At 44.3% G+C, this 22,663-nt stretch overlaps 1 protein-coding gene across 5 annotated transcripts in view; it reads left to right on the forward strand.

Annotated features, from left to right (window-relative positions):
* Window positions 1-783: 783 nt before the first annotated feature.
* Window positions 784-22,663, forward strand: part of NRG2 (neuregulin 2) — a 189,249-nt gene continuing 167,369 nt past the window's right edge. For 4 of the 5 annotated variants that reach the window (XM_036240771.1, XM_036240772.1, XM_036240773.1 and 1 more), the window contains exon 1: window positions 877-1,732. In XM_036240771.1, coding sequence (XP_036096664.1) covers window positions 1,021-1,732 — 712 coding nt within the window. In that variant the 5' untranslated portion in view covers window positions 877-1,020. Of the gene's footprint in view, window positions 1,733-22,663 lie in introns of all 5 variants that reach the window. The other variant, XM_036240770.1, reaches the window with a different exon arrangement.

The following is a 22,663-nucleotide window of genomic DNA, read 5'->3' on the forward strand; positions in this document are numbered from 1 at the left end:
ATCGTGGGTTTGCTTTTTAAAATCAGACACTGGCTCCAGTGGAGCAAACTCTCCTGCCTCTTGTAAACACCATACTTTTAAAAAGAAACCATTTCTTGCAGAGCAGTCCCTGGCCTGACAGGCTCTGTCTCAGGTTGGCACCAGGAAGCCCCCACCTCCTTGGGGAGCGGCTTTTTAAAAGATGAATTTGAAGCCTGGTCCCTCTTGTCGGCTGGAGAACCCAGATCTTGCAGGGCTGGACCCTCTCCCAACCATCACTCCTAATTAGGTGTCCTCAGTCAGAGACAAGACCCCATGTAGCCCCAACTCTTTCCCAAAAGACGGGGCTGGGATCCTCCTCCACTCAACTCGAATCTCCAGCTCTCACCTGGCGGTGGCAGGGTCAAGCACGTGGGCTCGATTAGGGGCCAGTCTTTAGGGTCCTCCCAGGGAAGGGGACAACCCAGGAGGCAGGAGGCTGGACCGCCACCCCGGCGGCAGCAATCTCCTTGGCTGCTACAGCCCCTGGTTAAAGGCAGGGTCACGCCCTGCGTCCCACTCCCGTGTTCATAGGACGATGCTGGAATCCGTTATCTCTGTTCCGCCCCCCACCCCGCTGTCAGGTCGATAAATCCCAGGAGCAAAGGGTAGCACGATCCCTCCCGCGTCCCTGCGGGCCCAGAAGCTGGGCACTGAAACAGTGCAGCCCCAAGCTTCCCCTGCAGAAGCCGCGCTCCTCACTCGGTCCGGAGGTAGAGGGGGCGCGAGAGAGCAAGTGGGCGGGCGTCCCATCCTCCGCATCCTCCTCCAGGTCCTGGCGCGCAGGGTGGGAGCGCTGCGCGGCTCCGAGCTGCGCACCGCGGCCCGCTTGCCGCCTGCCCCCTGCCCCTGCCCCTGCCCTAGCTGGGCCACGTCCTCGGGCTGCGGGTGGAGGGCTACGAGGCACTAACGTTACGCTGTTTCCGGTTTTCCAGCAGGCTCTGTTTCCCCTCCCAAGGCGGCGGCGGCGGAGCGGCGGAGCCCCCCAAATGGCCTGGCCAGATGCGGCAGGTTTGCTGCTCAGCGCTGCCGCCGCCGCCACTGGAGAAGGCTCCGTGCAGCAGCTACAGCTACAGCGACAGCAGCAGCAGCAGCAGCAGCAGCAGCAGCAGCAGCAGCAGCAGCAGCAGCAAGAGGAGCAGCAGCAGCAGCGAGAGCAGCAGCAGCAGCCACAGCAGCATCTCCCATCCCGCTGCGCCCCCAGAGCCGCGGCCGCCGCAACAGCCGCAGCCCCGCAGCCCCGCAGCCCGGAGAGCCGCCGCCCGCTCGCGAGCCGCAGCCGCCGGCGGCATGAGGCGCGACCCGGCCCCCGGCTTCTCCATGCTGCTCTTCGGTGTGTCGCTTGCCTGCTACTCGCCTAGCCTCAAGTCAGTGCAGGACCAGGCGTACAAGGCACCCGTGGTGGTGGAGGGCAAGGTACAGGGGCTGGCCCCGGCCGGCGGATCCAGCTCCAACAGCACCCGTGAGCCGCCCGCCTCAGGTCGAGTGGCGCTGGTGAAGGTGCTGGACAAGTGGCCGCTCCGGAGCGGGGGGCTGCAGCGCGAGCAGGTGATCAGCGTGGGCTCCTGTGCGCCGCTCGAAAGGAACCAGCGCTACATCTTTTTCCTGGAGCCCACCGAGCAGCCCTTAGTCTTTAAGACGGCTTTTGCCCCCCTCGACACCAACGGCAAAAACCTCAAGAAAGAGGTGGGCAAGATCCTGTGCACTGACTGCGGTGAGTCGCCCCCTCTCTCTACTGGAGAAAGGGGGGAGGGGCGAGGTGGTAGAGATTGGGGGTAGGGCGGGGAGGTGCTGCAGGTGCCCAGGCCCGGCAGCGCCCGACCGCTGGGGGTGGGGCCGCCCCTGGGCAGGGCGCCTGGCACGGGTGGGTGAGAGCGTTAAGATCGAAGTGAAGGAGGATCAGGCTCAGAGTGTGCCAGGGGTGGGGAAGGGCGAGGGGAGGCGCTGGCCTGTGCCAGCAAGGGTATGCGGCTGATGTATGGCATGTGGGGCTGGAAAGCTGCCATCATAGCCCAGTAGAGGCAGGAAAAACGGAGAGGTCCGGGTGGTGCTGGCCCGAGGCTCAGTGAATCAGGAGTGACCCTTGGAGGCCTTGCGAGCTCTGCTCCTTGGCCAGGCTGGCAGGGTCTGCAGGAGCAGCTGGGCAGACTCCCAGGCTGCGAAGGCCTCCGCTTGCTTACAAGTTCTCCTCGGGAATAATGGCCCCCCGCCCCCTCCTTCCTCTTCTGGGTTCCCGGGTCTGCTCATCCACACCGCTGGCGCAGGCAGAGTTGGACTTTTTCTGCTACTGTTTTCTGTCCTCCATGTGGCTCAGTTTCTTTTTGTTGTTGTTGTTTTTTTCCTCCATCGTGATTTTCTCAACCGTGATTGCCTGCTCAGCGGGTAGCACAGCTTTCTCTTTACCTCCAGGACTAGAGAGCAGATACTTCTTTGGCTGTTTCTGGAAGATCTTACTAGGTCTGTTAATAGTGATGACGGTGAAATAGAGTAACTTCTGCCCAATGCTGTAAGTTCAGCTCTGACATCTTACTGGCAGGATGTGTTGACTGCACCTCTCATCTTTATGATGTTGGGTACTGCACAGTAATGCAGGTGATGAGAAACAAAACGCTGAAATCTGTATATCTGTGAAGCTGGGGATGGAGGTCTCTCGTGTCAAAAGTCAAAGAAATGTCAGTTTAAGAGTTTTTTCTTCTTGTCCCTGAATCCAGTACTTGCTTCTCAGGAAGATTTTCTACACCAAATTGTCCACATACTGGAATATTTGGTGTTAGCTTGTCTTCTGCTTATTCATGTTGGGGTTTCATTTTGTCCCAACTCGGGCTGAATTTGGTGCTTGTGGTATGACTCTGAGCTGTGTAATCACTGAACTGTGATAGATGTCCTGGATTGTCATAGAAGTTGGTATGTTTACCCAGTTTACTGATTCTGGGTAGTGTAACAAGGTTTGAATAAGTAGCAAAAATGTGGGACAGCTCATTGGAAGTTTTGTTGCCTTCGTCTTTCTAGATCAATGCCTTTGGCTTTTGGAAACTTCCCTATTTCCCCCTCCCACCATCACCCCTGTCCTTCAAAAGACAAAGTTTAGGTTAGTGGTGGGAGTATATCTAAGCATTAAGTTCAACTGTGACCACTTTAATGAGAAGAATCTTGCAGTGTCTTAATAAGAAGGGGAAAACATATGGTGATAACAGCAGTTTTTCTCTCTCTCTCTGACATTGTTCTGTGGAATACTGGTTGACTGCTCTTTAATGTTGGTTTTATGTTCTGAAATGTTTTATGATGACAAGTTGAGACCAGTTAAGAATTTTTAATTTTTTATTCTGCTAAGTATTTTATCTGAGATTCCCTGGGGAGCTGTGGAACTGTATTGTGCAGTGGGAAATAGATAGTAAAAACATTTACTGAACCTTGTCCAAGGACAGCTTCTGTTTTGGATTTCGGTAAGTTGCTCCTGAATATGCACAGAGCACATTGCCAGTCTCGACAACTGAGACCCAATGGTAACTGTCAGATATCCCCAGTAACTGACTCCTCCATGTCCAGTTCCCTTCCTCCCAGCAATTATACATTGTTTTAGTGAGCATTTAAGAGTTTAAGAGGTGAATGTGGAGATCATGAAAGATTTGGGGGTCAGAAACAGTCTGCTTTTGGGTTATGGTCATCTCCTATGATTAAAATAGCATGTGTAGTACAGCTTTCTGAAAGAGAAATTCAGCACTCACTGCTGAAGAAAAGGCCCTCGCACATCACAAATGATCAAGGAGCAGAAATAGTATGCAGGTAAACACTTTAGAATGCAAAAATATTTGCTTTGAATTGATAGTAGATACACGTCAGTTTTGGGGGGTTATATAAGGAGAGTAGAAATGAAAGGACATGTTTGTGAGAAGAAACTTGTGGAACTGGTGATAATATGACAGAAGAGCATAAACTGCATTTTCTTATTTTCTACTACGTGGTTAAAGAAAACATGCACTGGTAATGGCATAATAAATAAGGAAACAAAGTCATCCTAACCACAACACCTTCCTTGTGCTCAGCAGGAAATAACTAACAAATTCATTTTCTGTTTTCTATCTCCAAAGAAAGCCCTCTGGGCCTCAGGGGTCATTGGGAACATTTTCTCCTTGGAGCAGATTTGTCCATTGCAAAATAGGGAAACTGGCATTTGAAGACTGTCATCATGGCCGTTATATTGAGCAACTGTGGTTGAATAGTTACTTTGTTTAGCCAGTTTCAGCTCTGAGTGTGTCTGGGTTCTGAAAGGTGTGGTTCCTAGGGAGATCTAGAAAGTTGTGTTTTGGTGGGCCAGGACTTTGGGATAATGTCCTACATAGAGGGAAATATTATGCTTAAAAGTTGGCACATGCCTCAGTAGCATCAACTCAGGGATCGTACTGGACCCCTTCTAAAAGGTTCTCATAAAAGGCTCATTTCTCTGCAACTGTGAAATGTTGACACTAGCCTGTGAAGTCCTCCTGAAATAGCACTATCTGCCAAAGGGGCTTTTAAACTGATCTAATGTGTATTATTCATCCAAAATGACTACCTCTGGTGATAAAGAGTTGAGTAAAATCTTTGCATTTCTAAGAGGATTGCATACATGGATGGGTTTTCTGTGTCTTCTATAGAAAAGGAGAGAAAAAATAGAAAGGACGCTTGGGGATTAGCAACTCCGTACAGCTCTGTAAAAGCATCCTGTTCTACAATTAGTCCTGCATTTTTAACAATGGTTGCATATATTTTTCTATAATCACACTAACTTGTTGCTTTCCTATATATATGATTTTAAGCTGTTTTCTTATTGAATAGCATAAAAAAAAAAGAAAGATTATTCTTCCTTTGGGATTTTCTGATTTGAAGTTTTCTTCCAAAGGGTGGCGTACTTTGTTGTTGAAGACAGAAAAGGTGTATTCCTGGGGGACTTCACATCCTTCAGGGTCATTTTTAATTAATTTGGCACCTACATTCACATATTAGAGAAAGGTGGTTCACAAAATTCAAAATAGCAAAAGCAACTGCATATTTTTAAAATGCTGTTTATTTAAAGAATCTTTTCTTCCCCAGCCAGCTGGAAACCCAGCTGTGCTGCAACTTGAAGATTGGAAAGTGAAACTAGATTAGAAACTGACCAGTCCTAGTGGTGAAGAGGACAAGTCTTGGTTATAGATTTAGGAGTAGAATTACTATCATAATGTCATTCTTTCTTTCAGTGGCTGCTCTCCTCAGCAGACTGCAATTCTTGGAGGCAGGAACCATATCTTCTCTTTGAATTCTTTTTCATTTTTTAAAAATGTGAGTTTAAAAAAAATTGATTTGAGAGAGAGAGAAACATCGATTTTTTTGTTCCACTTATTTATGCATTAATTGCTTGATTCTTGTATGTGCCCTGACCGGGAATCAAACCAGCAACCGTGGCTATTGGGATGATGCTCTAACTAACCTAGCTATCAGGCCAGGGTTTCTCTGAGTTGTTTCTTTTTGCTCTCCTACCCCCAGCATTTGATGCTGCCCCTGGCTTTTAGTGGGACTCTCATCAGTGTCTTTTGAATGGATGAAGTCAAGTGAGGTTAAGAAAGCAAGCCTCCAAATTAATACTAAAACAATCTTAACTTGAAGATCTGTGACATAGCCCCGTGCTGAAAAGCTAAGTTTGATGATAGCCTTTACCTGTGCTGTGAGAACCTTTCTTCCAAAGGAGTCATTATCAAGCAGAGTACTTAACTACAAAGTGCTTAATCATTGTGCTGATTAGCGTTAATGGGATTTGAGCATCGGAGAATAAAGGTCCTGCTGGAGAAGAAAGACCCTCTTTTTTGGAGGGTAGATTACCACTTCCCCAACCCTATGTTTAAACAACAATAAACTGGCTATCAGTTTGAATGAACAAATGGTAAGCTAGAGAGAGTGCTATATTAACTAACTGGGTGATTAACTTCCTCTTGGTCCCAATCCTCTTCACCATCTTTTATTATTGAGGACATTTAAAATTTATTTCCTAACAGCAACTATATTAAGTTATTTTTTCTTTATAAAATTGTATTTATATTTTTGAATATATAACGCATTTATATGGCTAAATTTATTTGGTGAAAAGTCTCCCTCTCTCTCTGTCCTCAGCTACCCAGCTCTAAGGCCATTATAAAATAACATATTATCAAAATGTGTATTTCTCTAAAGCAGAATGTTTTCAAAGTAGTCTTATATATATGGTTTTTTTTTTAACAGATAAAGAAGGTTAATTTTGCCATTAAGCTAATTTTTTGGTAAATTCTTCCCATGTAATAAATTTAGTTTTTAAACCTAACCCAAGATCTTAACCAGTACCCTACCTCACAAATATAACCTAGGATCAGGAGTGAAAATATCAACTTACTTCTTAGATACTTTATTATTAAGAAGTTTTCCATAACAATGAATTTTGTGAGTGAGTCTTGACTGGGATGCTCAGAGGAGAGAGCTGAAGATTTGTTACTAAGCGTTGGGGCTGCAGCTGTGCCCATACAGCAGCTCCTACTGTTTCACACTCTTGCTAATCTCACAATAGCATCCATGTGGGAAATCACATGATTCCATATATGGCAAGAGAAGACTCCACAGTGCATGATTGCTTTGATTTTCATTTAGAAGCTGAAGACCTCAGTTGCTAATGAAGAGTTTGACTTTGACCATATTTCTGTACATCTGGTATGATTCCAGGGGGATTTAGCCCCTCAAATACTAGTTTGAAGTACTACCTTTAAGGTAACTGATTTGAACATGGTGTTAAAATGGCAGAGGGTCAGGGAATTGCTATTTGGATAAATGGGGAAAATGCAAATATGCAAATCTAAATAGTGAGAGGTCTTAACCCTCAAAATCCCTTTGGCTTTATGGTATGTGGCAATTTTGAACATTAATTTGGAAAAGGAATGATGATGTCAGTGTCAGTGAAGTCCTCACCTGTGCCATCTTCAACAGCTTGTTCCTGGGCCATTCTCCAGGTCTGAAGTGTTGTTAGTATAATTTACATCAAAGGCAAAAGCAATTTTTCCCCAAGTTTGGAGTTTGGTTAGATGTCTGTGAAATGGAGATTTTTGTCTTATTTGTTTCTAGGGAATTAACCCTCCTCTCCCAGTTTATTAATTGGAATTTGTATATAGAAATACATCCAGTTTATGCATTTCAAGAGATGATATAAAGAACTCTTTAAAAAACTGGGAAAAGTAGATGAATTGGCAAGAGGAAGTAGTAAATGATGACAAGGTTGAACAAAATGACTGTTATGTGAAATGAAAGTAGAGTCCTTTAAAAACAATAGCTCAGCCCTGACCGGTTTGGCTCGGCGGTTAGAGCGTCAGCCTGCGGTCCAGAGAGACCTGGGTTCGGTTCCCGCTAAGGGCATGTACTTCAGTTGCAGTTTGTGCCCGGCCCTGGTTGGGTCATGCGGGTGGCAACCACTAGATGTGTCCCTTTTACATCCATGTTTCTCTCTCTCTTCCTCTCTCTCCCTCCGCTCTGTCTGAATAAAGAATGGAAAAATGTCCTTAGGTGAGGATAAAACAAGCAAACAAACAAAAAACAATAGCACACAGATGAATCGGGGTGAACTAGAGCTCCACGGAAGGCTATAGGGACTGAAGCAAACCTGGAGGGTGAGTAAAGGCATTAATAAGGATGGCATGAAAGAAGACATGCTGTACTCAGGCAAAGGCTGAGGCACTTTTGCCAATCTGGGGTCAAAAAGACAGGTTCACACAGGCTGAGATCATTTGCTACTAATCAGCTGTGATGTTTTTGGTAATTGTGAGGTTAACTTAAGTCACCTTTTTTCTCTGGCTAGTTGCAGCCGGCAGAGTGTGGCATACGAACTTCGTTCTACAGCAATATTCCCTTCCCACTTTGTACATGCGGTGAAATCCAGATAGCCTCTCTAGAGACCTTCTCTGGGCCAGAGCCTGTTAGCTCTTCCCCGTGCCTCTGCTCAGACCTGGTTGTGCTGCTTGCCTCCTGGGGTGGGACTGGAGGTGGTTAACATTCCATGTACCCTTACAGACCTCTCCAGAGTGGCTGAGGCACAGCTATCCTAGCAGGTTTCTGTATTCTATTAGCAACATCGACCCCCAAGATGTGATGTTCAGGTTACTTTTTATTTTCTCTTCAGAAACAGAATCCTAAATGGTTCTCTTTTTCCTTCACAGATTTCCTGCCCTGTGCTGAGGACATTGGCTTCCCCTCCTCTTTCCTTCCCTGGTCTGTTTATACAGACTGAGGATTTGTCTTTGTCCTTTAGGCTGGGATGTTTTACTTGGTCTTGGTCTTGATCTTTGTCCAACTAACAGAAGCCAAGCTGAACTAACATTCTTCAGAACTGAATGAATGAGAGGAAGGTCACCACATGGCTAAATACCTTGTCCAGCCCATGGGAAAGTTAGGACATCATTAATTCGATTATGACAGTGATGTCATTTAGTATCCCAAAGGTTGTACTATTAAAAAAGCTTTCTTTCAATTCTATCTTTCAAATGCTTGCTTCAACAAATATTTGAATATATGTTCTGTGTCAAGAACTAGGAGCCTTAGGGAAGTTGCATCAGACACAGTCCTTGTCATCAAGGAGCTTACAATCTAAAAGTACAAAGACAGAATAGTCATTCAATCCAGAATATGATTGAATGCCGTAAGATATACCAACATAGTGCTTTTGGGAGGAGGGGAAGAGTCATAGAGGGAAGATTATACCTGGTTAGAGGATTACAGAAAGTTTCTTGGAGAAGTAATTTGAGAGCGGATTCTAATACAGATAGATGAAGTGAGGGTGGCTTAAGGATAGAGATGAAATCAATTCATTAAATCTATTCCATGCAGAAAGAGCAGTGTTCTCAGTAGCCGAGGGATGTGTTTGTAGTACAGAAAATAAGCTGGATGAAAGAGAAATGGGCAGGTATTCCCTATTTTTTTTCTTATTCTTTGAGTTTTAGTATATATGGCCTGAATCACTTATATGACACTTAACCATTTAATGCTATGCATTTTAATTATTGTTTATGGGTTAGTATCTTATCGTCTTCACTTTATTGTAAGATCTTTGAGAGCAGTAACTTAAAATATGGTTAAGTAAATATTTGATTAATGGCTATTACCAAGAAAGGAGTGAGTCGTTTTGCTTTCTCTACCTAGACACATGTCAAGGTTCCTCAAGTGACAGCCCAGGCTAAGTGACAGACCAACCATGGAAAGCATCTTCAAACAGAAATTTTGCTTCTCAGTTATGTTTCACTTCAGTTTTCTATTCCTTGGTAGTCCATAATATTATTTCCTTGCAAATAATTCTCTCTTCTCAAGTTTTAAAATGATCTCTGGATAGTTGTCCTCATGCATGTCAATATTTTGGCTTGTGTTTCCTTTCTGTCTTGGTTAGTTAACATTCTGCAAAATTGTCCAGTTTCACTTGCTATTATGTGAGCTTTCTGGGTATTCCCCATCCTGGTCTGTCACTGGAATGTCCAGTTAGACTCTGTTACTATGGGCTGTTCATGCTTCAAGCTGAATAGCTTAGGAGGTAAGAGATCTGACAGGTGTCTTCTGTAGTAAGCAGAGGGGGCTGTACCTTTTTGCCTAGGAGGCAGCTTGGGGATATCTGGAGGCCAGTTCTGGTTCTTAGATTTTTTTTTTCCCTAAAAGGGTAGGGTGTGGGAACCCAATACTTCTTCATGTCTCTAATTAGGCATATTGACTCTTTCACCTTTCCTTGAAATGAGGCATTTTTTGCCATATGCGCTGGGCAGAAGTATCTAGTGGGGATTGTGCGGGATGGGAGGGGGGTGCTGCTCTCCAGAGGGGAGTTCTCTTCCAGTTCAGAGCTCCTAAGGACTGCTAGTCATCACTTTGCAGAAGGCTATGCTACTCAGCTTTCAAACCCGCAACCTGGGTATGTGCCTTGACTGAGAATTGAACCTGCCACTTTTCGGTGCATGGGACTACACTCCAACCAACTGAGCCACCCAACCAGGGCTCAAGTCTCATTTTCAAAAGGGAATGCTTTCTCCAAAAAGGCTAGTAACATTCACTGGTCTCTTACTGACATGTAGATTAAACTGTCTTGGCCAAGTACTGACAATCATCCCTTTCAGATAACACCTCTGATGATTCAGGCCAATACTGAGAAGATCCTAGAATGTGGAGCAGGGTCGCATCATACTCTGGGCAGAGCAAGATATCACCTGAGAGAAACTCCTTGCTGCTGGGGGGAAAAATCTAACTTGTAGGCTGAAGGGAGGCACATGGGTGGCCCCAGATTGGGAGGGAGCTTGCTGTCTGTTTCTCATTATGTAAATTATCTGAGTAGGTTTCCACTGTGCGTGGTATGCATTCAGCTAACAGGGCAAATCTGAGCTAGAGCTGAGACTGGTTCCCTTGAGAATACTGTTTCCACTTCTGCTGGTTTTACCCCAGCTTCTACCTTTGCCCACACAAAGTGTGGGCTCAGTGCTTCTCCTGTGTGGTGTCACAGCCTCAGGACCTCTGATGAATGGTCTGCCTTAGGCCCAGAGCTTGTTGTGTAGAGTGAGTTACAGGCATTGGTTCTAGGTTAGTTTTATAAAGGGATCACTTGAAACTAGTACAGGGAGCTGTGTCCAAAAGAAAACGTCAAGTTGGATTTGATGGTCTTCATTGGACCAAGGTCATGAACCGTATCTTTTTAAAGTAAATACAAGAGTTTGCTTTTCTCATCTCTGAAGTTAAATAACATCCAATCATTCCAGGTAGGGATAAATCTTGTCATTATAAGAGGAGAATAGAAAAGGACAGCAGTGCTGTTCTGTCCACATGGCTCAGGGTATTCCAGCAGACATTACTCTCCAACTTATGTTCAAAAGATCACTTTCCTTGGAAGAATTTGTTACTGACAACTGTGGGTTTCAGGGAAGAGTCTCATGGCTGACTTGCACCTAACTTGGTCACTCTTGAAGAGAGTGGATCCTTCCTTGGGCTCCTCCAGCAATGTTGTAGATGTGTTCAGTTCTTCCCCCTCCTCCTCCTTCATATGTCACTCCATCACTGGCTCTTCTTCTTTTTTTCTTACTGAGTTTAGAGACACAGAGAAAAATGTCAATTTGTTGTTCCATTTATTTAAAAATAAATTTTTTTTCTTTATTGATTTGAGAGAGAGAGGAAGGGAGAAGGAGAGAGAGATAGATACATCGATGAGAGAGAACATCGATTGGCTGCCTCCTGCATGTCCCCTACTGGGGATTTGTCCCACAGCCTGGGCATGTGCCCAACCAGGAATCAAACCAGCGACCTCTTGGTACCTGGGTCAATGATTAACCACTGAGCCACACCAGCTGGGCTGCTCCACTTATTTAGGCACTCATTGGTTATTCTTGTATGTGTCCTGACTGGATATCAAATGTGCAACCTTGGCATACATTGGGATGACGCTCTAACCCACTGAGCTACCAGGCCAGGGCCTGGCTCTTCTTTTCCACTTTCTTGTAAAGACTACAGTTCCTAAGGGACTGTTCTTGGTTCTCTTCTCAGTTTATGTGATCTGTTTTGACGCTTCAATTATACAGAGCATAGTGGTTAAGACTGCATGCTCTGGGGCCAACTTTGAAGGGTAAATCTTTGCTCTATGACTTACTAGCTCTATAACCTTAGGCAAGTTAATTACCTGTTTGTGTCTCAGGTTCCCCAATTGTAAAATGGGACCAAAATAATAACTACCCGTTAGCATTTGTGATAAGTATTCACTGAGTCACTCCCTGTGAAATGCTTAGAACAAGATCTGCTTATAGAAAACATTTAATGCAGACGAGCTGCAATTACTATTATTGTCATGTCTGTTGGTGGTGGAAAGAGAATGACTTTGGATTTTTTTATTAAAATCCTGACTCTGGCCCTGGCCGGTTTGGCTCAGCGGTTAGAGCATCACCCCACAGACCAAAGGGTCTCAGATGTAATTCCCAGTCAAGGGAATTACAACAACATAATGGAACAACAATGTACCTGGGTTGCAGGTTCGAGCCCCGGCCCTGGTTGGGGTCTTGCAGAGGCAGCCAATCAATGTGTCTCTCTCACATTGATGTTTCTCTCTCCCTCCCTCCCCCTCTCTTGCATTCTATCAAAAAATCAATGGACAAATATCCTTTTATGATCCAGCCTCTGAAGTCACTAGCATCACTTCCACCACATTCTTTTGTTAGAAGGGAATCAGTAAGACCTGACCAGGTTCAAGGGGAGTGGAATTAAACTTAACTTCTTGGTGTAAAGATTATCAAAGAATTGGTGGACATGTTTGAAACTATTACAATTGGCCCTCTGGTCACAAGTTATTTATATTCCTCACACATTAAAAATACACTCATCCTCACCCAAGATTCTCCTTCCTCAAAAAGTCTCATCTGTTATGGCCGGCTCAGGCTCGGGAGCCAGGTCTCCTCATCCTACATTTGATTTAAGTATGCATGAGGTGTCTCCAATGCAGTTCCCTGAGTAGAGCAACTCGAATGCTGTTCCTCTTGATCTGAAGAAGTGAATGAACAAGATGAGCTATCTGCCCCTCACGCACAATGCTGAAATAGACTTAGGATAACTGCTATAGATGCCTCTTTCAAAAAATCGGTAATTCTTAAACATTTCAAAATGATATTATTTATGTATTTTTTTACTTTAAATTTTGAAACAATTTCAGACTTACAAGAAAGTTGCAAATATAGTACAAAAAATCTCTTTTGCCCAGCTTCCCCAAATTATACAACTATATAAAATGATCAAAACCAAGAAATTAGCCCTGGCCAGTTTAACTCAGTGGTTAGAGTGTTGGCCCCTTTGGGTTAGATTCCAGTCAAGGGCACATTCCTGGGGTGCAGGTTTGAACCCGAACCCGGTTGGGGTCATGCCGGAGGCAACCAATTGATGTGTCTCTCTCCCTCCCTCATTTCCACTCTCTCTAATAAAAAATCAATGGGCCCGGCCGGTGTGGCTCAGTGGTTGAGCGTCGACCCATGTGCCAAGAGGTCGCCGGTTCGATTCTGGGTCAGGGTACATGCCCAGGTTGTGGGCCAAATCCCCAGTGGGGGGCGTTCAGGAGGCAGCCAATCAATGTTCTTTCTCATTGATGTTTCTATCTCTCTCTCTCTTTCTTCTGTCTCTAAAATCAATTAAAAAAAAAAAAAATCAATGGAAAATATCCTCAGGTGAGGATTAAGAACAACAACAGGAAATTAATAGTATTGATGTGAAACTATTAAACTAATCTATAGACTTAATTCCGATTTTGTCAGTTGTCTTACTAATAACATTTTGCTAGTTCGGGATCCAGTCTAGAATCTCATATCACATTTAGTTGTCATGTCTCCTTAGTCTTCTATCTGGCAGAGGTTTCTACTTAGCACGAGGGAGGCCAGCAGTCCGTAGCAGTTCTGAAATCCAGCTTGGCACATTAGTAGGCTCAGTCCTACTGCCTGGGAATGATTCTCCACTGTTCTTGGTTCTACCCTATGGGCTCCTGATTTACCCTCTGAATTTCCTTTTTCATAAAATGTAGCCTGTGTTTGCAGCTATGTAGTTTCCTCAGTTTTCTGTGTTCTTTTAGGGGATGGTTAGTTAGGTGTGGCCACCAGAGGAGACCCAGGAGAGGAAAAAAGAAAACTAGTTTACTCTGCTCACAGGGGGTCACTGCATGCCACATAGGGTCACAGGGGAAGTACCAGGGTTTGGTTGGGTGGCAGAAAACAGAAAGGGGGGCATTAGGTTAGAGTCTATTGGGGTCTCCTTAGGGAAGGCAAGGCGGATAGGAAGACAAATTAAGATTGGCTAGTTTGAATAATTTTCATGGCCTTAAACTGTAGGGGTCATTCCTGGTGGCCTAGTACCTGGCCCTGGACTGATTAAGGGTTAGATTAGAGGAGGCATGGCTCTGGATTGGTTAGTTTGCATATCAAAAGCATGCTTCGGCTGAGTCTTTTGCTATCTCTAAGAATTGGTGAGGCCTCAGGGGCAGTTTTTTAAGATGTCAAAACATCATAATATATAGAAAATAAAAATAGGTACAGAACAGTTGGCCTGCTTCCTTCTTGTAGAAGTTTGGGAGTCCACAGGCTTCTTTGCATTTTGTACATGCTGCTTGTTCCGGTTAGTCCAAGCTGGCAGTGTTCCTGCTAGTACACTGTTGAAAAATATCTGTGGTTTGCCTATGTATCTTATCGGGGTTTACTACCTTAGACAAAAGCCATATTCTCAAATCTTATCAAAATAAACTCTTCTGTACCCTGAGCTCCCTGTGAGGCTGCTGTGGAACATCCTTCAGATTACTGGAATTCCTGTTCTCTAATGGGAAGGATCTGGGAGGCCCTTCTTAGGCTCCTTCGAGGGCCTTTTGTCTGTCTCAAAGAGTCTTTGAGCATTGCCTTTGATATTTCTGAGATCTTAACAAAGGATACAATCCAAAGTGTCTCAGACTGAGCTTATTATACTCTCCTTACCATATTCCAGTCTGTTTAGGATGATCATTTTAGATAACAACATTGATCTAGTCTTCCAAGCCATTAGAAACCTCAAAATCATCTTTGGTTCCTTTCTTACCTTCATCCCCTGTGTGCAGTATATTGGCAAACATGGCAGTTTTTACTACAGAAAAATGTCTTCAATTCTGTTCTTTCATGCTCTAGTTGGGTACTTATTTCTCACTTAGACTGTTATAGAAGCTGCTGAATAGAATTCTCTATTTTCAGAGTCTCTGTTCTCTTCCAGCTATAGTGTATTGCTTGAATTCTCTTTCTAGAACAAATTAATTATCTCTCCCCAACCCAGAAATCTTCAATAGCTCTTTATTATCTATAGACGAGGGGGAAAACTCTTTCCCATGGCATGCAAGGCCTTCCACAATTTGACCCACACCTGCCTTTAAGCTTTGGCCCACTCTTCGGCACTTACTCTTTGCTATAGCCAAAATGTACTGTTTTGAAACTTTTGTGCACGTTTTATATTTTTCTTTCATAGTGCATCTGTGCATTCTGTCTCTTTGGCTTGGTATGTGTTTCCTTTCCTTCTCAGTCAGTTGGTAGCCTCATCCTTCAAGGCTCAGCTGAGATCCCACTTCTCCTCAAAGCTCTCTCTGATTCCCTCAGTCCTAATGAATCATGACATCCACTATGTTTCTGTGGCAGTTTATAGCTCTTCTGTAATCATAATGGGCTGTTCTATCACCTAGTGTAATCAGATGGGGAAGGACGGTATGTGTGTATGGTCCTCCAGACTGTGAGCTTCTTGAGTGCAAAATGGAACCGGGGCAAAGGATATATCTATTTATTTGTGTATGTGTGGGCCTTATCTAACTTAGATGGCTAACAGCTGCTTGGTGGCTTGAAAAGAGGATAAATTTTAATTTAGGAGGTAAACTGGCAATTGGAAATGAGCACCTGGTTCATGGGAGAAGATGGGCCTAGGTATGTAATACATTGGTAGAGATATCAAAGTGGTAAATTAAAGCGCCACTTTAGATGAAAATGGGGGCTTGGTTTAGATACAGAGTGCACAGTTGACTCTATCATTGCTCCTACTATTTATAGTAATCAAAACCAAATCTCTGGTGTGTGCATTGGAGTGTGTTTTGTTAGCCTCTATGGGAAGCACCTTAAGAAGATTATTCAGGGATAGGAGAATTTAACTGTTTTGTGTACCACTGTATTCCTATCACCCTCATGGTACTTTGCATGTAATAGGAAGTCAATAAATATTAGTTGAGGAAAACATGAGCGCAATGATTTTTTTCCTCCTATGTGATTCTAGAGTCTCTACATGTGCCATACCTAAGGAACACAGCCAGGAGAGCTTGCTCAAACTCAGCTCAAGTCAAAAGAAGGCTTATTTGTCGCAAGTGATTTGTCCAGGGTCCTCTTGATACCCAGAGCATTCTGCTTTTCCACAGAGGAGTTGGAGATATTAGGGCCTTAGGATGTAGACAGAGTGGTTGGTGGCACGTGAATGGCAGAACTGCAATCTGAACCAGGCAGTCAGAGTGACAGGAGCTTCTCTTAGGTGGCCAGGAGGAGAGTCTTGGCTATGTCCTTAGTTAAAGAAGAGGAGACTGTTCAAGCTTTGTCAGTTTTTTGTTGTTGTTGCTTTATTTTTAAATGATGAGAATCCTTCCTGGAAATCGGGCTCTCCAGGTCCAGTCTCAGCCCACTGCTCTCTGTTTGATTTTTTTACTGGCTGTACTTCTACCCCGGGCTGTTTTGAGCTGACAAATGGAGGTTTCTTCTTCAGCTGTGCGAACTGGGGTGGAGAGAGTGTTTCAAGATAATTAGGTAAGCGGCATGGGCTTATAGTTTTTCTTTGAAAATTTTAGCAAAATCCTGGATGGAGGGACAATTTGGATAGCTGGAATACTGAATTTCTTTCTTGAAGCAGGACTTCCCCTGTATTCCATTCTGAGTATCAAACCCGAGAAGCCTCTCTGAGTCTGTGATTGTGATAATTGGATGGGAGGGATTGGGGCAATTTAGGAAGATGATGGGGGCCTGACCTCTTCCTGCCTGTGAAATCCATAAAGGAAGGAGAATGGGGAAAGTGATGAATAGTTGATCAAAAAATGGGGAGTGTCCCTCCTAAATTAGGACAGCTGGCTCTGTAACAAAATTGTTTTACTCTGTTAATGGCTCTCAGAACCAGAAGCTATGGAAACAGAAATTAAACCATGACTTTGGAAAAAAAGAAAATAAACTACGACTTTGGGTAGCTCTCTCCATCTGGAGAGGGCCGTGTAACCTCTTCTCTCTGCCCTTGCCCAGCTGTGGATTCCTCTAGGGAGTCTCAAAAGTCTTGAGAGATGGGGCTTGTTGGACACATGTCCCTAGATTCCAGGGAAGGGGTAGATTCAGTTGAAAGGAGCCTCGGGGGATGTGGTTTTGGCATCTGCCTAACCTTTGGCTTGTCCTTGGAGACTTTGTGCCTTGCTGTTTTTGGTAAGGCGAGCTCAAGGTGACCTCCTTCCATTTCATAGATAGGAGAATTGGCCTGCTTGGTCTCTCCATATCCCTGAGAAACCGATTTTGCTACAGGGTTGAGTGAACCATATGGCAGCCTAGATTACAGTGATTGTTGGCGTTTGTCAACAGAGAGCACAGGCTTTTTGGCTATAGCTAATCCCCCAGGTAGGGTTGCTACACCATCTGTGAACACAGCATATAGGATCAGCTAGATGGGTATGCAGTCCTGTTCTTATCCACTCCCTGCTTCCCAAAGAAAAGGAGAGCAGGCTCATCTTCAAATATTGGCTAATAGGTATTTTGTTTGTTTTTTTAGCTCCTTTGTTGTTCTGTTCCTTGAAGAATGCTAGGGAGATCTAGTAGTCATGTATCTTGCTCTTGAGAGGCTTACAGTCCAGTTGGGGATATCACATTAATGTGACTCAATAGCAAGCAACATAAAGCAAAAGGTACATAATAATTGCAAAGAGGGAAAATAGACTCCACAGTCCAGAGATAGGAAAATCAATTAGGGTTGAAATTTTCCAGGACAGAGTTAGGTCTAGAGGTCAGTCTTGAAGAATGAATAGGTTTTTGTGATTTAGGAGGATAAGGGAAAGGCTTCTAGGCCGAAAGAACAATATGAGCAGAGTAGAGACAAGCATGATGTCTTTATAAGACCAGGGGAGCTTACTGTGGTTGGGGAAGAGATACGGAGAGATAAGATTAGGAAAGAAGGGCAGGACCAGATTAAAGGGGGTCTCCAGAGACAGGCAAAGGAGTTTGGACTGGGTTCTGGGGGTGCTATGATGCCATTGTAGGCACTAGTGCAGAGATACGATATGAAGAGAGGAATGTTTGCAAATTCTTTTTAGACACTATTTGGAGTGGACTGGAGTTGGAGAGAGATAAATGTTCAGGAGATCAAGGAGGGCGTTATAAAGTCCTTGAAGCCCTGGAAACTAGGGGAAGAGTCAGGAAAACTACACGGTTTCTTTCCAGTTTCTATGAGACTTGGTGATGAGCTGGGTAGCAGGCATGAAGGAAAGAAAGGGGTCCAGGTTTGATCTTGGAAAGCTGGGAAAAATAATAGTGCCACTAGCAAAAATAGGGAACTTGTGAGAAAAAGTAATTTTAAGGGAGAAAATAATGAGTCTGGCAATGATTTTATTTACTTGACAAATACTTTTGTGGCACTTACAATGTACTTAGCACTGAACTAACCACTTTACAAATGTTAACTCATTTGTTCTCATAATAACCATATGAAATAGATACTGTTATTATTCTCTTTATTACAATGGAAAAAACACAAGCATAGAGAAGATAAATAATTTTCCCGAGGTCATGAAGCTGTAAATAAATGGCAGAGCCAGGATTCTGAACCCAGGCAGTTTATGCTAGGCTCCTTCTTGTTGTTGAGAGACCCAAATAGAAAATACTTGGACAAGCCCTGGCCGGTTTGGCTCAGCAGTTGGAGCGTCAGCCCGTGGACCAAAGAGTTGGGGGTTCGATTCCAGTCAAGGGCATGAACCTCCGTTGTGCTTCTTCCCTGGCTCTGGTCGAGGTTGTGCTGGAGGCAACCAGTTGATGTGACACATTGATGTTTTTCTCTTCCTCCCTCCCTCCCTCCCTCCCTTTCTCCCTCCTACTCTAATTAAAGATAAATGGAAAGATATCCTTGGGTGAGGATTTAAAAGAAAAAAAAAAAAAAGGAAAATACTTGGACAAGTAGACAGTAGGAGATCAAATATTTTGGGGGTGCTTCCTTTTTAAAGAACTGCAGGAAATGTAACAATAAATACAATGTGACTACATCATCAAGGATGATGTTCTGGTGAGGGAATAGCAGAAGGTCAAATCATGGTCAAGGGTGCTAAGTTTATGCTACACGTGAGGGTAGCACATGAAGGAGAGGAGGACAAGTACATATCTAGTTAGAGAGATCAGAAAAGACTCCAAGGAGAAGGAGATAGGATTGATAGACCTTGAAAGATGGATAAACCAGTAGTTGGTAGGAGAGGGAAGGTCATTCCTGGTAGAGATAAAAGTTTGAATAAAATCCTGAAAGAAAGAAAGCTCAGAACATTTTGGGGCCAGCACACTGCACAGTAACTAGCTCAGTAAATGTTTAACCTGAACTAGGGTGAGAGACGATTTCATTAGGCTGCAACATAAAGCATGAGTTGGAGAAGCAGTAACAGAGAAGGCTGAGTATCCAGTTTTCCCAGTGCCTTTTATTGAAGACTGAAGACACTGTATTTTTCTCCACTGTATTTTCTTTTAAATCATCACACGTGGATATTTTTCTCCCCATTTATCTTCAGAGAGACTGGGAAGGAGAGAGAGAAAGAGACAGAGAGAGGGAGAGATATCAATGTGAGAAAGACACATTGACTGGTTGCCTCCCGCATGACCCTGACCAGGGCCAGGGACCAAACGGCAACCGAGGCACATGCCTTTGGCCAGAATTGAACCTGTGACTCCTTGGTCTGCAGGCTGATGCTCTAACTACTGCCAAACCAGCCAGGGCTGGATTTTTTTTATTGAAAATTAATTCACCATATATGCCTTCTTACAAGTGATTCATGAAAACAAACTTAAAAAAAAAAATGGTCCCAGTAAATCTAGAGAGAGAGGGAGAGAGAGAACGGGCTGGGCTCCCTTGGTGGAGGGCTGGAGCCTGAGTGAGAGGCTGAGACTAGAGACATAGAATTGCAAGTCCATGGCCTACAAATTAGGAGAGGGTAGCCGATGCCGGAAGAGCAGAGGACTCCTGGAGGGAAGACTGTGGGAAGGGAAGAGCTGAGGGCTGAGGATGGTGCCTTTTGTCTTTATGCATGTAGATATGTAAACGATTCTTACTTTGGGAGGAACCCAAATATTTCTATGCTCTTTTTTTTTAATCCTCACCCAAGAACATTTTTCCATTTTTTTGGTTCAGATACAGTGGGAGGGAAAGAGAGGAAGAGAGAGAGAGAGAGAGAGAGAGAGAGAGAGAGAGAGAGAGAGAGAGAGAGAGAGAAACATAGACGTGAAAGGGACACATTGAATGGCTGCTGCCCGCATGACCCAATCAGGGCCGGGGACAAACTGCAACCGAGATATGTGCCCTTAGCGGAACCTGAACCCAGGTCTCTCTGGACTGCAGGCCGACGCTCTAACCGCTGAGCCAAACCGGCCAGGGCTTAAAATAAGTTCTGTTGGCTTGTGGGATGTGGTTGTTCCTCTCCTAGACTGGAAGACAGTTTCTGGCTCTCTGCCTCTGTTCTTCAGGGGTCTCCCAGGTGCCTGAGATAAATGAAGTTCTCATTGTCCTTGTCCCCTAAGTAGATGTGGACAGGAATACTTAGGACTCTTCTGCCTGGACTCAAGAAGGAATTAATTAAATACGAGGCCTTGCTCATGTTTTAGGTACAGAGATGATATTTTAGGGAATCATGAGTTCCTCGTGTAGTATGAAACTTAAGTGGTTGAGGAGAGCAAAGCATGGTCCATTCTAGCAATCCACACTCCCTAGGCCTTTAAGGATCATTCGTAGGAAAACAGTGTTGAGTAGAGACAGAACTTAAAAATACAGAAGTCAGGCATTACTCATGGACTTCTGCAATGGACCTGCTGGAATGGTCCTCACCTCAGACTTCATCTCATAAAATAGAGAGCACCGTCCTAGGAGAGAGATGTCAGTTTAAACTCCAATTTGCCACTTACCAGCTCTGTGACCTTGGGACAACTGACCTTTGCAAGACTGTTTTCACTGAAAAATAGGGTTAGTGATATTTGCTTTTCTTACCAACAGGGCCATTGTGAGGCTTAGAGAAAAGAATGTCTGTGAAAGTGCTTGGAGATTGCAAAGTGCTGTGTCAGAGGGTGCTGTTATTACTACAACCGCTGACCGGCTTGCTCACTCTTAAATGAATGCTCTGAGAGTGCTTTTTGCATAACTTCTATATAGTCCCTCTGCCAAAGACTTAAAGGGCAAGACGACAGAATGGGAGTTTGAGACGCAGTATAAAATCCTTCCTCAGGCAGACATATTCGATTTCGTTGGCTCAGTGATGCACTTCCCCCACCCTGTCCATTAACATCTCCGAAATTTGACTGTGCCTTACAATGTATGGTATAGCAGTTTTGATGAAATCTGCTCGTTTCTTGGAGCCAGGTGGGCCACATACACAAACTTTCTTTTTTTCTACATAAATTGCTAAAATGCATGGGGGCATTTTGCTGCCCCAGTAACAGTAGAATTCAGTCTATTTTTGAGCATCTTGCTATGTGTCTCATTGCACATATCTCTGGAAGCAGAAATTTCGCCTGAACATATATGTCCTGATCTTAGAACTTAACCTGCCTGTTGATTTAAAAAAAAAAAAAAATCCCACTCAGATGCCAATTTTGTTGTTATTTCCTGCTTTCTCCTGAAAGTGGAAGACAAGAGGCATTTTGGTGAATGGATGGCTTACATCACCCTGCATTTAACTGTCTTGGGCCCTGGGATGTTAGAAGGTGAGGAGCTGGGTTTCCTATCCTGTCCTGTAAACCCCTCCAAGTCACATGCTTATCGATACAACTCTCCGTGAAGCTTCTCTTCAGGATGAATTCTGTTCTTGTTTTCTTTTACCTTTGAAAACTTTAGATTCAACTGCAAATTCCTAGTACCAATGCTTGTTTCACTTCCTATGGATGATCTGGGCGTGGACTTTCTACTTTTTTTTTTTTCTTTATTGATTTTAGAGAGACAAAGAAAGGGAGAGAGAGGTGGGGAGAAAGAGAGAGAAACATTGATGAGAGAGAACATCAATCGGCCACCTCCTGCATGCTCCACACTGGGGATCAGGCCCACAACCTGGGCATGTGTCCTGACTGGGAATTGAACCAGCGACCTCTTTGTGCATGGGTCGACACTCAACCACTGAGCCACACTGGCTGGGCGGACTTTCTTTTTAAGTTGAATGGCAAGGAGACTTCGGAGCCACCGACTCTTGCTCTCTGCTGTAGGTTCAGGGAATGTAGAGCAAGAACTTGGAGTAATGAATGTAAACCCTCAGGTAAAGCAGAGTAAGTAAGAGAATGCACTAACATTTATTGAGTTGTGTACTTTTGCAGACATTACTTCATTTGATTCTCACAACAACCTAAAATGTGGGTAATGTTACATCTAGGAACTTCGAGGCTCAGAACAATTACGTGAGTTCCAAGCTGGCCACCTAGTCATAAGTGATGGAGTTCTTTGGAACCCATGCTTTCTAGGCAGAGACAGTCTGAAAACAAAGAGAAGTGATAAGGGGATTACTTGCTTTTACTGAGTACACAGGCATCCCCTCCTGGCTAACGTGGACACTCAAGAGATTGAAGAATCCTGTGTTGTTTTTTTACCCTGCCTAACTGTGGAAGTGGGCGGGTGATCAAGGCCCCTGACTGGAGCAGGGCAGTGTTTCTCAGCCTCTGATTGGCCCTGTGGCCCATGCTTCCAGAGCCTCCTGATTCAGGTCAGATGCTACTTGGTGCCCTAGAAATAACGGGGTTTCTAGCCCAGCGTGACTCCCTGGAGCCCCTGGGCCTGCTAGGGCAATGCATGCAGCACCTCGCCCCAAAGGCATGTTTGTTTCTATTATGTCATTTGCTTATTATAGGCAGCCTGCTAAGTATCAGTTATCACCTTCCTGTGTGGTTCCCTGCCTTTTCTTCTC

The sequence above is a fragment of the Molossus molossus genome, unplaced genomic scaffold (assembly GCF_014108415.1).
Source record: "Molossus molossus isolate mMolMol1 unplaced genomic scaffold, mMolMol1.p scaffold_m16_p_4, whole genome shotgun sequence".
NCBI lineage: Eukaryota > Metazoa > Chordata > Mammalia > Chiroptera > Molossidae > Molossus > Molossus molossus.